Source organism: Fundulus heteroclitus, chromosome 20 (genome assembly GCF_011125445.2).
Source record: "Fundulus heteroclitus isolate FHET01 chromosome 20, MU-UCD_Fhet_4.1, whole genome shotgun sequence".
Classification (NCBI taxonomy): domain Eukaryota; kingdom Metazoa; phylum Chordata; class Actinopteri; order Cyprinodontiformes; family Fundulidae; genus Fundulus; species Fundulus heteroclitus.
This window is the reverse complement of record NC_046380.1, coordinates 20,230,303-20,245,211: the sequence shown is the minus strand read 5'-3', so window position 1 is coordinate 20,245,211 and position 14,909 is coordinate 20,230,303. Positions and strand designations below refer to the sequence as shown.

At 37.9% G+C, this 14,909-nt stretch overlaps 1 protein-coding gene across 4 annotated transcripts in view; it reads right to left on the bottom strand.

The window, feature by feature from the left end:
• The window catches only part of ca16b (carbonic anhydrase XVI b), a 192,873-nt gene that overhangs the window by 87,083 nt on the left and 90,881 nt on the right, over nt 1–14,909 (bottom strand). For all 4 annotated transcript variants that reach the window (XM_036152166.1, XM_036152168.1, XM_036152164.1 and 1 more), the window contains exon 3: nt 2,471–2,650. In XM_036152166.1, coding sequence (XP_036008059.1) covers nt 2,471–2,650 — 180 coding nt within the window. The remainder of the gene's footprint in view (nt 1–2,470; nt 2,651–14,909) is intronic.

Sequence of the window (14,909 nt, the reverse complement as noted above, 5' to 3'; positions counted from 1 at the left end):
GACTGAATACTCAAATCTAGCTAGCCATCTGTGGCAGTCTTTAGAGATGAATTGGCAACATGAAAAGTCGGTTTATGCAGCAGTGTTGAGGTGTTTAAGGTTGAAAATGGTTAACAAACATTAGAAAAAATAAATGCAATTAATATAACTTGATATCTAATTATAACACCTGAGGAAAATCTTGTAATGCGAGTGGAATACCGTGGAAATCATTGAAAATAGACCATGATCTCAAAGGATGTATATTTGTGACCTGCCAAGAAGCTGAGCACAACATAAAAAAATAATCTGTCAGATTTAGTACTTGAATAAGACCAGCGTCAGCCTGACATATATGTGATTTATGGCACCAAGATCTTGAATTCACACAGAACAGGTGGACAAATGTACAAATTGTACACATAATAATTTAAAGGCAATTTAATAAAAAACATTTCATGCACATTAAATCTGGTTTTAAATATACGAGCAAGTAATGGCCTTCTTTTTCCGTGGCTGCTCTTGAACGCAACATTAAGCTTGTTCTCTCCAATAGGACTGTGGTAGAGTTAAGGAGTGAAAGAAATCAATCCCTTTGTGTCCGTCTGATCAATTTGTAGGTCTGAGTGAAACTTTGAGGGTAAAGCACGTCTACATAAGCTTAAGGTAATCGTGAACGGATCAGGTTCGATTCAGCTGAGGAATTAATTTTGTGTCTTTTTACCATACCAACGTGAATGTCCAGAGGTTTGTTGCTTAATATTTAATGTTTTGCTGAAAAGCGTCCTCCTTCCACAGCTGCTGGGAGCGTTAGATGTTTTACAGGAAAAGATTTTTATGACACTCTTAATTGGTTATTTCCAGTGTAATATACACATGATACTTATAATCCATTATTATTTTTATCCTTTATCATGATCGTTATAATTGATATGGAAAATTAACCATAAAACGACTAAAGTTGGACTATTCAGGTCAGAACAACAACTTGCAGGGTTGATTGAGGTCATGTGTTAGTTTTTGTAAGTGGAAATGTACCACTGCTTAAAAAAAGATCACTCTCTGGGATTTTTTTAATTTTTAATTTTAAAAGGTTAAGCAATCAAAATTCTAATATTAGATAGTGAATTGATGGTGCATTGATCTCAGTGAAAGAACTAAGCTAATTATGCTAGTAATGGTTTTATTTTTGAGGAAATAGTTTAAGTAAATGATCAAATGCTATTTTAGCAGGCACCAATGGTATTCATACTTCATGGAGATTTTATCACCATGTTTCTTCTGATTGTAAGAAACATTAACAGTTTCTTCCAGTCAGAGTCCTGACTTAAATTTGATAGGATCTGTGATGGGAGCTAAAAATTAGGTTAATGGCGACGAGGCCTTCCAACCTCACCTTGGAGCTAGGAAGTATTAGTGGGGGAAAAAAATGCTTGAAAGGTTCAATTGCTTTAGCGGAAATAAATTATTTTTCCACTGACTAATGAAAACAGTTAGGGCTGCATGATATTAGACAAACATGCAATATGTGATATGTCTTGAAATTAATAAATATTTAAAATAATTTCTGCTGTGGTTCCATAGTAAATATGGACCTCAGATAAAGAGTATTCTAACCAGCTGCAAGAAAATAAAAATATGTCTACCTCAGCAAGGTTTAATTGAAAAAGTTGCTTCTGGCCAATGTCTGCTACTTTTGACAAAGATGTTTAACCTTCTTTATCTTTGTTATGCTGCATCAAAACCCAAGTGTCACAGAATATATTCCAGAGAGAACCTGAATCCCTGGTACTTTAATAATTACCAGTAGCAACATTTATTGCAGTCCTAGCAGCTCTTTGTTGTATGTTGCATACAGTGATATTGCAAAAAACATTAAATTTGTGTTAGATTGTGGAACCCTAAAAAGGGTATAGATAACTTTCAACTTACCTTTTTAAAGAAAAAGCAAATTGAAAAATGGACCAACTGTTTGCTTCAAAAGTAATGCTCATTTTACACAGTTTATTACCTCATTTACAATAAAAAAAATCTACTAAGGTAAATGAAAATAATAAAAAATCTAAAGAATTTAGATCTTAACTTCATTAATTTTCTCCTAAATGTAAATGATTATAAGAACTGCTTAAACACTGTTATTTCAATGTTGACAATATACAACATAGATCATTGATGCCGTGTTTGCCGGTGGGCAGTACTGGAGGTGACCCCCTAATTAAAATCCCTTTTAGGTCCCCCGATCAAACACGGGCTGGCGGTGAATAAGGCGTTCCAGATTAATTTGTTTTAAATTTTTCTTGTTTTAAAATGACTTCTATCATTAATATGATTTTTTTGTCTTTAAAAGGAACGGGTATTTCATCAAAGAAATCATTTCTTCACCATTCGACAAATATTATAGTCTTATGCTACAAAGTGATTCTTCAGATTAGAATCATTTAAACACAACAATCCCAGGTAAATAATCAGGTAAATAATCCTACATCCTCACCTGTCTTTCCAGTGTTCTTCATGGTGGTCTGGTTGGACGACTCAATGTTGAACTTGTCCAGCTCCAGCTCCTGATACTCGTCCCGGCCCAAGGCTTGTTCATCCACAATGTCCACAGGTGATTGGTTCTTTGCAGCACACTCTGGGTACGAAGCTGGCCAGCCTCGAGGCCCATGGCTTCCTGCAGAATAAAAAGAACACACAAGATAATATAGACCGTGCTCAATGTAGGCTAATGGATAGTGATAACCTTTCTCCAAGGGATTCAGCTCCCCTATACTCAAAGTTAAAAATACTATTACTGCTGCAGCAGTCTTCAGGGAACCAGAAGCAACAGAAATGGCAAAGAGGCAGACTTTATATTAATTTAGCTGAGAATACAAAGAAAATGCATCAGCTGAGCTCAGATAATCCCCCTCTTGCCAATCCACTGAAAGGAATAATATCGTTATGACAGCGGCTAAAACTGAATCGGACGATTAGAACCGAGTTAATGCACGTCCCTGCAGGTGGCTTAAAAAATAAATAGTAATCAATAACATTTTCTCAGTTCACATTAATGGTTCGTGAGCAGTATATGCAGCAGGAGCATTTCCTGTACAATCCCTATTCACTCCCCACTCTTTTAATCCTCTATCCCCTACAGTGGCACTTCTACAAAGGAATAATCCACAACCGACAGGGGTCCCCTTGATCTCTTCCAGGCTACAATTGGCCAACGCAACAACAAAAGCCGAGGGATCAGGGGAACAAGAAGGCATGCGTGGATTTCAACTTTTCTGGGTTAACACAATATTCATGATCTCATTCCCTACAGATATAGGACAACTTTGCTATGAGCTCATGAAAGAGATATGAGAACTCCCTGTCACACAAAAAAGGGAGGAATCAAGGGTGGCTTTATGTCTTGCTATGTATAAACACCTTGCAGCTAAACAGACGGTGCTCGACTCCTTCAAAAAAGACAATGTGATCCAGGATTATTTAGAAACACGCAGAGTTCCACCACTCCAACCTGGGAGCGACACACACGGGCAGGGTCCGGACGTAGCTACATCTCCGGTAAAGTTCATTATTCAGAGACAGATTCACTGAGGTGATTAAGAAAACAACTAACCAAACATTGCCTTAACAAAGTATGTTTTTTTTTTTTTTACATTTCCAGTGTTTTTCTGAAATATGTTTGAACATGTTTTTTTTTTTTTTCTTCTCTGAAAGATCTACAGCCAGACGAAGCAAAAGCAGCTTTTTAGTAAGATGTGGTCTTTTTTTGTGTCTCAATAGGTTGTTGATCCGGTGGTTCATAACTATTTACACCCATGGCTTAATATGTTGTTAGAGAGCCTGATGAGGCAGACCTGTTTATGGATGCTTTGTACTACTCTTCTCTGGAAATCCCCTTAAACGTATTCAAGTTGGAAGGACAACATTAGTAGGTAACCATTTTTTTAGGTCTTTCCAAAGAAATTAATCTAGATTTACGTGTTTGGTTTGGCTGACCCACTGGAAGACATTCAAAGAGTACTCCTTTGTTATGTGAGCGACGTGCTGGAGCGTACTGTCAGGTTTGAAGATGAATCGTTGCCTTAGTCTGGGTCACAGGCCATTCCAGAGTGGGCTGCTTAAATAATGTCTCTGTGTTCGAGTCAACACAGACAAGTCACCCAGCACCTGCTGCAAAAAGCATCCTCACAGCATAAAGCTGCCACCACCATGCTTCATAGTAGAGGTTGTGTTAGAGATAGCTGCAACAGTTTTTTTCCAAGACATGACATTTGTGAGCTCAGGGTAGAGTTTTATTTTCGATTCACCAGACTGGAGAATTTTGTTTCAATAGGCCAGACGATCCTCAAGGGGCTTTCTAGCTCTGCTCCAGCAGACTGCAATGTCACTTTTAGAGACTGGTGGATTTTCTCTGGCCACTCGACTAGAAGGCCTGATTGGTGGAGTGATGCGGACAGATTTAGGAAGGGTCCTGGTGGTTCTAAAGTTCTTCAGTTTCCAGAGATGGTAGCGCACAGAATAGCAGAAAAATGTTGCCATCCCTCCCCCACTGTGTGCTTTGACACTATTCCATCTCAGAGAACCTACGGACCATTTCTTTGTGTTCAATGCAGGGCTTCTGCTCTGATACGCATCATCACCTCTAAGATTTTGAACATGCGAGTGTTTTTCATTCCAAATCCTCTTCAAACTGGTAAATGTACCACAGGTGCAAATTAAATGAAAGTTGCAGAAGTGTGTCAAGGATGATGCGTGGAATTTAGATGAACTCAAGTTGAATTTCAGCACTATAGAAAAAGGGGTGTGAATACTTCAATACCTATTTGTTTTAGCCATTTACATTATTTTAGAAGTGTACATAAATGTCTGAAAACATATTTTTTTTTACTGTCTTGTATAGTTTGTGTTGATCCATAAAAACAATGGCCGAATCAATCAGTATTAGAATGGGACTGTATTGTAAAAAAAAAAAGAGGTAAAAGTCAAGGGGTGGGAATACTTTCTGGTGGATCAGTATCCGGCCTCTGGCGTAAAGGGAAAACGTAAAAATCTTGTAAAAAATAATTTGCAATATTGTGGATTTTAAAGCTGTGCATTGGGTTGAATTTTACAATACATTTGAGCTGCATGTAAAACTAATGACTGCATTAGCCAGCAGGATTAACTTTGTCAGCGAGGACTGTAGATTTAATAATATTTCTGCACCAGCAATGCCACACTGTTTCGTATCCTTGCATACAGCCTATTATAAATGAAACATTAATACTATGAGGTAATTTGAAAGCTGCTTGCCAATCATAACACACTGAGGATTTAGACAACGCGGAGCAAATGTTTACAATTTGCAGATAAAAGCCTTAAGCGAGCAAAAGTTTCTATTAAGGCTTTGTTTACAAAAATACATCTTCAGTATATTCCATTCCATTTGATTTGTGCTCGCCAAAACGTAAGCCACGATGCAACTTATACAAAATGGAAACTGTGTGAAGCCCAGCTAACTGCCTGCGGCATATATATATATATATATATATATATATATATATATATATATATATATATATATATATATATATATATATATATATATATATATATCAACAATGAAAGAAATAACTCAGTCTTATGTAATGGCCTTGCTACTATGAGGTTACTCTACCTTTGAATCAACAGCCTCATCAAAATGTAACAGCTGAAAAAAAGCCAATCACCTGGCAACAGAGGCGCCTATAAAAGCCCGCAGTGTGAGCCTTCATTGACCAGGACTAAAAGGCAAAGCCCGGGATCGCAAAGAGGGCGATTGCATTGTTCCACATGCACCATTCAGTAAACTCCAAATAACTTTTTTTATTATGATTATTATTATTATATTTAGAAACCTTTTGCCACACTTCAGCCAAGTATGAAAATCCTGTGCGATTACCAAGTCAGAGGCGCAATTCAGTGGCCAAGAATCTTCGTGGTAAAACAAATACCCATCTTAATAAATTAATTCATGACCTCGAGGCAAACATATGATATCGATGCCCCAAATCAGATTTTCTTAGATAATATATAAACAATAAATCACTGAAATTATTCTTTGCATTAGGGATGAGTTGTATGGCCCAAAATTAATTACATAGATTAAATTCAGTGTAAAATATATATCACAATATTTAAAATGTATGCCTAATCTACATAATGTGTAATTTTAAGTTGGCAAACGTAAAAAAATAAACATAATTCATGATCTAAGATAAATATAAACCCTTCAGACAAATAATCTTGCCAAAGTGATGCTAAACGGTGACAAGACCATCAAATGACGGTTAAAAATGTTTTCAGTGACGGGTGACTGGAAGAGCAGTCGTTTAAACACAAGGCAAGGTAAGGCAAATGTATTTATATAGCACAATTCAGTACAGAGACAATGCAAAGTGCTTTACATGATTAAAATATAGGAAAATAAAACAGAATAAAAGCAAGTAGGAATAAAATGTAGAAACAAAATAGAACATGGGAGAATAGAAACTAAAAGCAAACAGTTGGACTACAAAGCTGAACTAATGATGTTTCAGATGCCATGATTTAATTTTAAAGTTTTAAAGTAAACCAGGACAATATGACTGGAAATCCTGCTAAATGATCCACATTTATTATGAGTCGTGTGTGTGTGTGTATATATATATATATATATATATATATATATATATATATATATATATATATATATATATATATATATATATATATATATATATATATATATATATATTTATTTTTTTCTATACCCTGTCACATCCTAGAAGAAAGCAGCGCAAAGATGGGACTAAAAGCCAAAACACAAAATTCCAACAGCTGATATGGTAATATATCGCAGACACGAGCCGAACGCTGACACTTAATACCAGGGTTCTCAGTGATTGTTCAGAGAGGAGAGGTTAGAAGTTAATATCCAAACTAAAGTCATTCAAAGGAAATTTAAAAAAATGGGCAAACTTCACAATTAAAGCTGTTTTACATAACAGGGCAAATTATTTATGGCCGAGTCCCTCAAACTTTGATGATGGCAGCAATAATATAGTTCACAATACGTTCTTCAGATCAGCAGCCAGACCGTAGTCGCCATAATACCTGAGCAGTTTTATTGGACACATGTTAAAATCTCAAGTCCAGGAGGCTTTATCTTAAAAGTCATGTATGTCTGTAACATCTCTCCCTTTTTGGAACTTTTTCATCCAAAGTTGTTCTCCTTCACTCCCATCTCCCATCATTTATTGATTCAACATTTGGCCTTCAAAACCCAGAATCACATTGTATGCTATGGAAATTTGCACATGAACAGTCATGATATTTTAGTCTTTTTGGCACTACTGGTAAGTCATTTTTGTGTGAAGATTTTTTGAGTCATTATCCTGCTAAAAGACTAAATAAGGGCCCATTTTAGGCTACTAGATTTAAATTTAAAACGCCCTAGTGTCCCAAAGAGTTTGCAATGCCTTGTACGCTTTTAAAGATGCCGGCCCTCTGGACGAGAACCAGGATCACAGCATCTCAGATCCTCCAATGTGCATTACAGTCGGAATGAGGTGTTTAAACATTTGTTTCATATCACACTCAACTGGAGCGTTTATTAATATAAAGCCCAATCTCAGTCTCTATTGGTTCCAGTTACACTGCTAGTAGCATTTAAAAAACATCACACATTTACGTTTGTGGTGGTGGGAAAAAGAAAAACACCTTTTTTTTTCCCCCCGGCAGGCCTCTGAGAAAACAGGTCTGAATGCAGATATGAAGCGACGTTTTAAGATATATTTAACTCCCTTATCATCCTCCTCACAATGGATATTATATTAGTGAAAAGTGCTCCCTCTTACATTTACAGTGCTGAGAAAAAGTATTTGTATCCTTTTTTTTATCATCCATAAATGCTTTAGATCAGACAGAGTTTAATACCAGAGCAAAAAGTAATCTGAACAAATGCAAAATGCTGGATGCAAAATGCATTTATTTTCTGATCCGAAATATTGAGCGTGACAAAAAAAAAGCAAAAACAGAAAGGATCTCTAAAGGAGGATTTTTTTTTTCACAACAGTGTTTTTCAAAGGAATCGTTGTGGTACCAATAAGTGTAACACCATATGATGATCAAATACGTAATATTTTTTGTAACGTGAGATTTTATGCCCGAGTGTGTATCAAAACTGTATAAAAATTCTAATTATTATTATTTTTTTCTCTATTGATTTTTTGTGGTGTGGGTGCGGTCTGGGGGTGTTCTGCTGCTACAACAAAAGATGAATTTCTATCAAACTTTTTACAGATCCTTCACAGGGTTGTGAATAAATGCAAAATACTATATATAGAATGATGATTTTCAAAGTTTTACATATATATACATCAACCTGATATCAATTTCATTTTATTTTCATTGAGAAAGACACATCTCTACTGTCCACTCATACATTACATTAAGCTTAACCAAACCAAATCCAAAAACGAAGGCTCACACTGCTTAAAACACGACAGAAAGCTTTTAAATGTGGGGACCCTGCAGGCCTCCAAAGAAACCTGGTAGACACCAATCAGAGAGGCTACAAGGACAGCATAAGTGACACCAGCACCACGGACAGAACCCTCCCAGACACTACTAGCGTAGACAAAGGAGGAGGAGTCGTCACCAGCAAGGCGACGAGTCTGGATGCCATCGGCTGAAGGATCGTCACCAAATGTTTTAAAATACTCTCCCTTCTCCACATTAGCGCCGCTGTGCCGGCTGACTGTGACCAACACCAATTTGCATACGGAGCAAAGAGGTCAACAGGGAACGCCGTAATAACAGCTCTCCACACAGCCCTGACCCACCTGGAGAAGGATAACGTCTGCATCAGCATCAGGATGCTGTGTGTGGACCGCAGCTCCACACCAACGCCGTTATTCCCCGCACCCTGGTTAACAAACCGAGCAACCTGGGCAGTTCAGTATTCAGGTGGATTCTGAATATCCTAAAGAACAGAGCACAGATGGTCCGTATGCATAAGCACACATCATCGACCCTCATCCTGAAGACAGGGACACCCCAGGAGTCCAGGAGTGTGTCCGCAGACCTGTCCTTAATTCAATATTCACTCATGACTGCTCACTTCACCAACGCCACAGTCCAAGTCTGCTGACGACACCCCTGCTGTAGGTCTCGTTTCTGTTAATGAGTCGGCCTACAGAGAGGAGGTCCATCACCTCACACTAGTTTTGGAAAAATAACCTGGACCTAAACGTCTCAAAGACAAAAGAAGTACATAGAGACGCTCCTATTTGGAGAGTTGAGAACTGCGAGTTTCTGGGTGTCCGCATATCTCGCATTAGGTGGGGAAAGTCCAACAAAGACATTAAAGTGTGTTCTCCTTCCTCGCCAGCTACTCACAAACCTTTGCAGATCAGTGACAGAGAACCTGCTGGTGAACTGCTGCACCATGTGGTTCTTCAGCTTCTCTCAGGAGAACAGGTAGAACCCACAGCGAGTGGTGTGGTTAGCGTGTGACGTTCACACTGCCAAACGAGAGCAGCTAAAGTGTTTTTTCGTTGTATGCAACAGGGAGAAATTCTATTATACTCTTTTCCATTTTAAATAAACCAATCACAAACATATACCAAGTTTGAATATTTCTACAGGATGAGCTGAAGCTCAAACTAAACACCTGGGATGGCAATATGCTTATTTAAGACAAATACTGAAGATAAGCTAGTCCAAACCAGAGGTAGCTTCAATTACCTACGACTATCATCTTCCCCATTTTTATGTATATATATATATTTTTTTTTTAAATTAATAGTGTAGCTGGCAGAGTAGTCTGAATTTTTATTTCACTGGCAGCTTTAAAAGAATGCATCTTACTGACAGATTTTATTACACGCAACTATCAACAATCACAGAACAAGTAAAAATGTTTTCCTCTTTCCCCCGATTTGTAAATTTCAACCTCCGCTTTTCTTGCTTGTTGATGTGCAATAAATAAGAAATGTGCGATATACACAAAAATATACAAAACAAAACTAAAATCAGCAATCTGTATTAAATGATGGAAGGCGGATGTTAAAAAAGGTGTCATAACCGAGATGTTTTTATTCCCCATATAGCGTTTCTCACGTTAGGCTGACAAAAATGTAGGATAACGGCAGTTGATCTCTTATAAAGAAAACAGGGCTTAATGAACCTTGGAAGAGTTGATGGATCTAAATAAAAAGAGAGTATCCTATACAGCATGCTGCAAACCAGATACACTTTTTACACTGCTATCAATGCACTGACCATAGAGAAATATTTCCTTACAGAGGACCCTTCTGTTCCAAAGCGTAACTAAAAACTAAAAAACTGGAATAAAAACATGTTATCTTTTGCCAATTTTCCATTCAAACGCAAATTACATCCCATTTACTGCTAGAGGGATCTTTCTGCCTTTTAAGAACAGGGAGGGAGGTGCAGTCCTACAAATCAGATAAGTAAGGGTTTGCACAGCAGTCGATTAATCTGTCTCATTGCCATTCATCAGAATCAGACTATAATTTCAGTGGTTAAGCCTTTCCCACTGCAGCCAGGGCTCTCTACAATGCCGAGGCGAAGAAATTTAAAATAATTACGCATTCAAAATGTTGTGTGAAACATTACCTGCAACGTCAGCCTCGTGCGGCTTCTGGCTTTGGTGGAAAAGTTCACGCGCCGGGTTGCCCATTCAATGTGCTCAGAACCCCTTATAGATGCAGTCAAGCTACTGAATTAAACAGCTGAGGAACATTCAGAAAGTTGAAAGTGTTGCAGAAAGAGCTGCATGATTGCAGTGTTTTGTTTGTAGCGGAACATAATTGAGCTGAACAAAATGACACAGGTAAAATGTCTCAGAGGATAATGGGGCCTAAAGCTCACGGCTAACAGTCCAATGTTCAGTCTGAAGAGGCGCTCGGTCCACATGACATATCTAGGAATAAATCAAGTTGTTGTTAACAAGCATCACAAGTCCTCCCCTTTTTACTTTGCCTGCTCTGTCTATGCTTTCTGTCAACCCATAGGGTCTGAAATCCAGGTTGGGAGGTGTTGGGAATGAAATATGCTGCCACGTTTCCAGGGGACTCTTTATTTATTGCCCCCCCCTGGTAAAGATAAGCATGTAGCAATAATTGTTTCGTTTTTTTTTTTTGTTTGATTTCTTTTTTCCACAAACTCAGTGGGGCTGCAAATAGCAATTAACTACTCTTATAAAATGTATGTAACTGCAGCATATAAAAATAATCAGTGTTTTAATACAACTTCCCATTTCCCTCATCTATCAGGATTCTTTAACACCAAGGATTATTTTTCAGCGACTCATAACAGGAAGTACAGGTGGACATGCCATTTATGTGTGATGCCATGAAAGAGCTATGTGATTTTGCTGACTAGTTCTCTTTTTGCTGTTTTGTCACAAATGTTCCAAAGCAAATAAATTTAATATGAGACAAAGATATACCTTTTTTTTATTTAAGGGAAAACGGCTCTCTGATCCAACCTGGCTCTATGTGTGGAAAAAAAAACAAATGCTTCCCACATCTTGACGACGACGACTGCCGTCAAACGGTTGCTATCAATGGGAGTCTTTTGCAATGCTGGGGGGGAATGTGGGTCCTCCTTTGCAGAATTGTTTTAAATTAGTCACATTTGAGCTCGAGTGGCCTGTTTGAGGCGACACCCCCCCCTGCATTTCAATCAGATTCAAGCCCAGACTCTGACTGCTGGTGTGCTTACTGCTTAACTGAACTACGTTTTGAGCTTAATGCACTAAGCTGATGCACCGACATTCCCCTCTAGGGTTTTCTGCTAAAGAGCAGAACTTGCGGTTCCATCGGCTAAGAAAAAAGGCATCCAGGTCCAGAGGCAACAAAGCCCAGGCCCGGACTTCCACTCAAACATCAGCGCGTTTGACCGCAGGCTTAAAGTTGTTTTCCTGAAACGCTGTGTAAGCTTTTTGTGCCGTTTGTAACAGGACCCATAAAAAGTTCACCACCTTTTGCATGACAGACCGCAGAATATTTTCCTTAAAGTCTTGGGATTCATCAAGATGTTTTTTTAAGCAAATGTGAGCCTTAATGTTCTTGATGGTCAGCAGTGGCGGCTGACCTTATGTGGTCTGCAGTGTTTTAGATGTTGCTCTGGCATCTTTTGTGAACTCCTGGATGAGTCATTGATGTTTTCGCCATTTGTGGATAATGGCTCTTACTGTTCAAGGTCCCAAAGCATTAGACCTTTCCGGACTGAGAGATGCCAATTATGTTATTTTTCCTCCGCTGTTGAGTTCATTTCAATTAGGTCATGGTGTGTTGCCTTTTAGGATCTTTTAGCCTACTTCGTGCTGTCAGACGGGTCCTGTTTAAGGGCCTTCTTAGTTTTAGAAGTCTGACAACTCAAAGCTGCGTGCCTCACGGAATCAAATTATGCTTTTTATTACTCACATTTAATTTGTGATTTAACAAAAGGGAGAAGCTACTTTTTTGCACATTTTTTTTCATCTTAATATATAATTATTTAAAAACAGCTGCCTGCATTTTTAAAAGTTAATCTTTATTTCATATTCAACATTTTTTGTAGATGTCAAACATTCATGTTTGACAAATAAAATGCAAGAAATGTGGAAATCTGTAAAAGGGCAAATACATTTTCAGTGTATTATAAGCCAGATGAGTGTTGTAGGAAAAGAAGGAAAGTAAATGTTTGTTTTGATTGCGTGATTTATTACAGTTATCAATGAAGCGGCTTTATTATTAAAACGTGTAAAAAATAATATGCTGAAGGTATTCCAGCATGCTGATTATCGTTTCAGCCAGCATTCAGACTCTTGGATAATGGACATTTGAATACTTATTGTGAAGGTTGCCCCTCAGTACATGTGCTGTATTAACACTCAAACTGTTTAGAAGATAAGGCCTCATATTATTATTGCGGCTGTGCTGAGAATATCCACACCTAGGACTACTGCAATGTTAGCCCAAGAGGATTAAAGAAATGGCAACACCTTAATACATCTGGATAACAGATACATATGTTACTTAGCAGGTGGTGGCACGTCGGGGTGAAGGGCTACTTGTAAACAGAAAAAAAGAAAATATTCACGAAAACTCTTCTTTGTAGAGCAATAAAGTCTTCTAAGGACAAAACAGAGAGTTTTAACCACCCTTTATTGCGGTAAACGTTAAAACTGGCACTGATTTCATCCATAGTGTGTTAAACTTAAGTCAGGATACTTGCCTGTATCTAGAGCTACAGCACTAGCTCAAAAGTTTATGACAACGAGGCTGGGTGATTGCTGCGCTTATTTTGCCAGCCTGCATAGCCGGGTGGGAGGATGGTAAGGGAAAGAGGGAGGGAGGGAAAAAGATCTCCAAAGCTCACTGATAAAGAACTGCAGCAACATTGGCAGGCTGAGATCATGCTAGTGCAATAAATGATGCATTTACTTTAAGGGTTTTTATACATCTTTAGCAGAGATGCCAATAAATGTGGAGGAAGCAGTGTATTCCCCAAGGCCTCTCTCTTCCTTTACAGTTTGCCCTACATCTGCAACATCTTCTGTTTAACTTGTCCGGACTTTAGGCTCTTCTACGGGGGGCTTTAAAAGTTCAATCAGCTGCTGCTACATAAAAAAGCACCCCTTTTGCATGCTTTACTTATTCAAACAAATGCTAAAAAGAACCAGGAGTACCAGCAGATAGCAATTAAGCGACACAGCATCAAAAGCAGCATGGTAGAACAAAAGAAGCTGGAAAAACTCTCAGAAGCAGAAATAACGAACATTTAAAGGGAACTCACAGAATGACCAGAGCCACTTCAACAGGATGTCATTAAAGCGGCACCATTCAAGAATCACTATTTCCCTTCGCATGAAGTCCTGTCATTGGACAAAATGAGTGCGCTACTGTACAATGATGCTCTGCTTCCACTTCCAGCAACGTAACTCTCGCTTAAAAGAATTTATTCACAGATACCTGAGCGCTGCTCCACATTTCTGAACACTGCAGAGTTTGTTCAGGGAATGAGAAAGGTGAATCACCTGGAGCTAAACTGGAGGAAAGTAGCCGTCAGCGGGGTTAGCAAAAGCTGCAAAAGTATTCTTACTAAGCAAAATATTTCAAAGGTTTCAATCACAAACCACAATGTATATTTTGGGGATTTAATATGAAACAAAAAAATAAATGTAGCTCCCTAAGAAGTGTAAGGAAATTAGAAACATGGCTTTAAATTATTTTCTTTTTTTTAAATCGAATTAGTTTGTGCGTGGTAAATAGGTTGTGATCTGAAATTGAATGTTTTGGATGTCTGCCCTGCTGAAAGATGGACCTCGGTCCCAGTCTGAGATGTTCAAAGCTCGGGCATAATATTTTAGACCCTGCTTAAAGCTGTCTAGTGAGTTACTTGATCTTCGCGATGCTGGTTGTTCAACAATGTTCTCTAAGAAACCTCAGGTTTTCACAGACTAGCTGTGTTTATACTGAGATTAAATTAGATTTACCAATTAGGTGACTTATAAAGACCATTAGTTGCACTGGATTTAATTTAATTGAGTTCATTTGATCTGATTCATTTATTTAGGTAAATTTACAACATTACACAAAAAGGAAACAAGATGAAACATCCTATAAAAACAATCATTTACCAAAAAAAAAAAAAAAAAGTAATAGGCTGAAGTCATGGCTTATATTTCCCTACTCTATCCACTTATATGTGCCTAACCTATTCAGGGTAGACAAATGTATGAAAGCGTATCAGAGTAAAGAGGACCGAAGATGAATGCACACTAAAATCCATCACATAAAATACAAAAAAAATTTCCTGGCAATCAGACAAAATTAAAAAAAAAAAGTTTAAAGGGTACGAATACTTTTGTAAAGCACCGCATGTCAGCAACTCTAGCCTTGATTTCAAACTCACCATTTTCT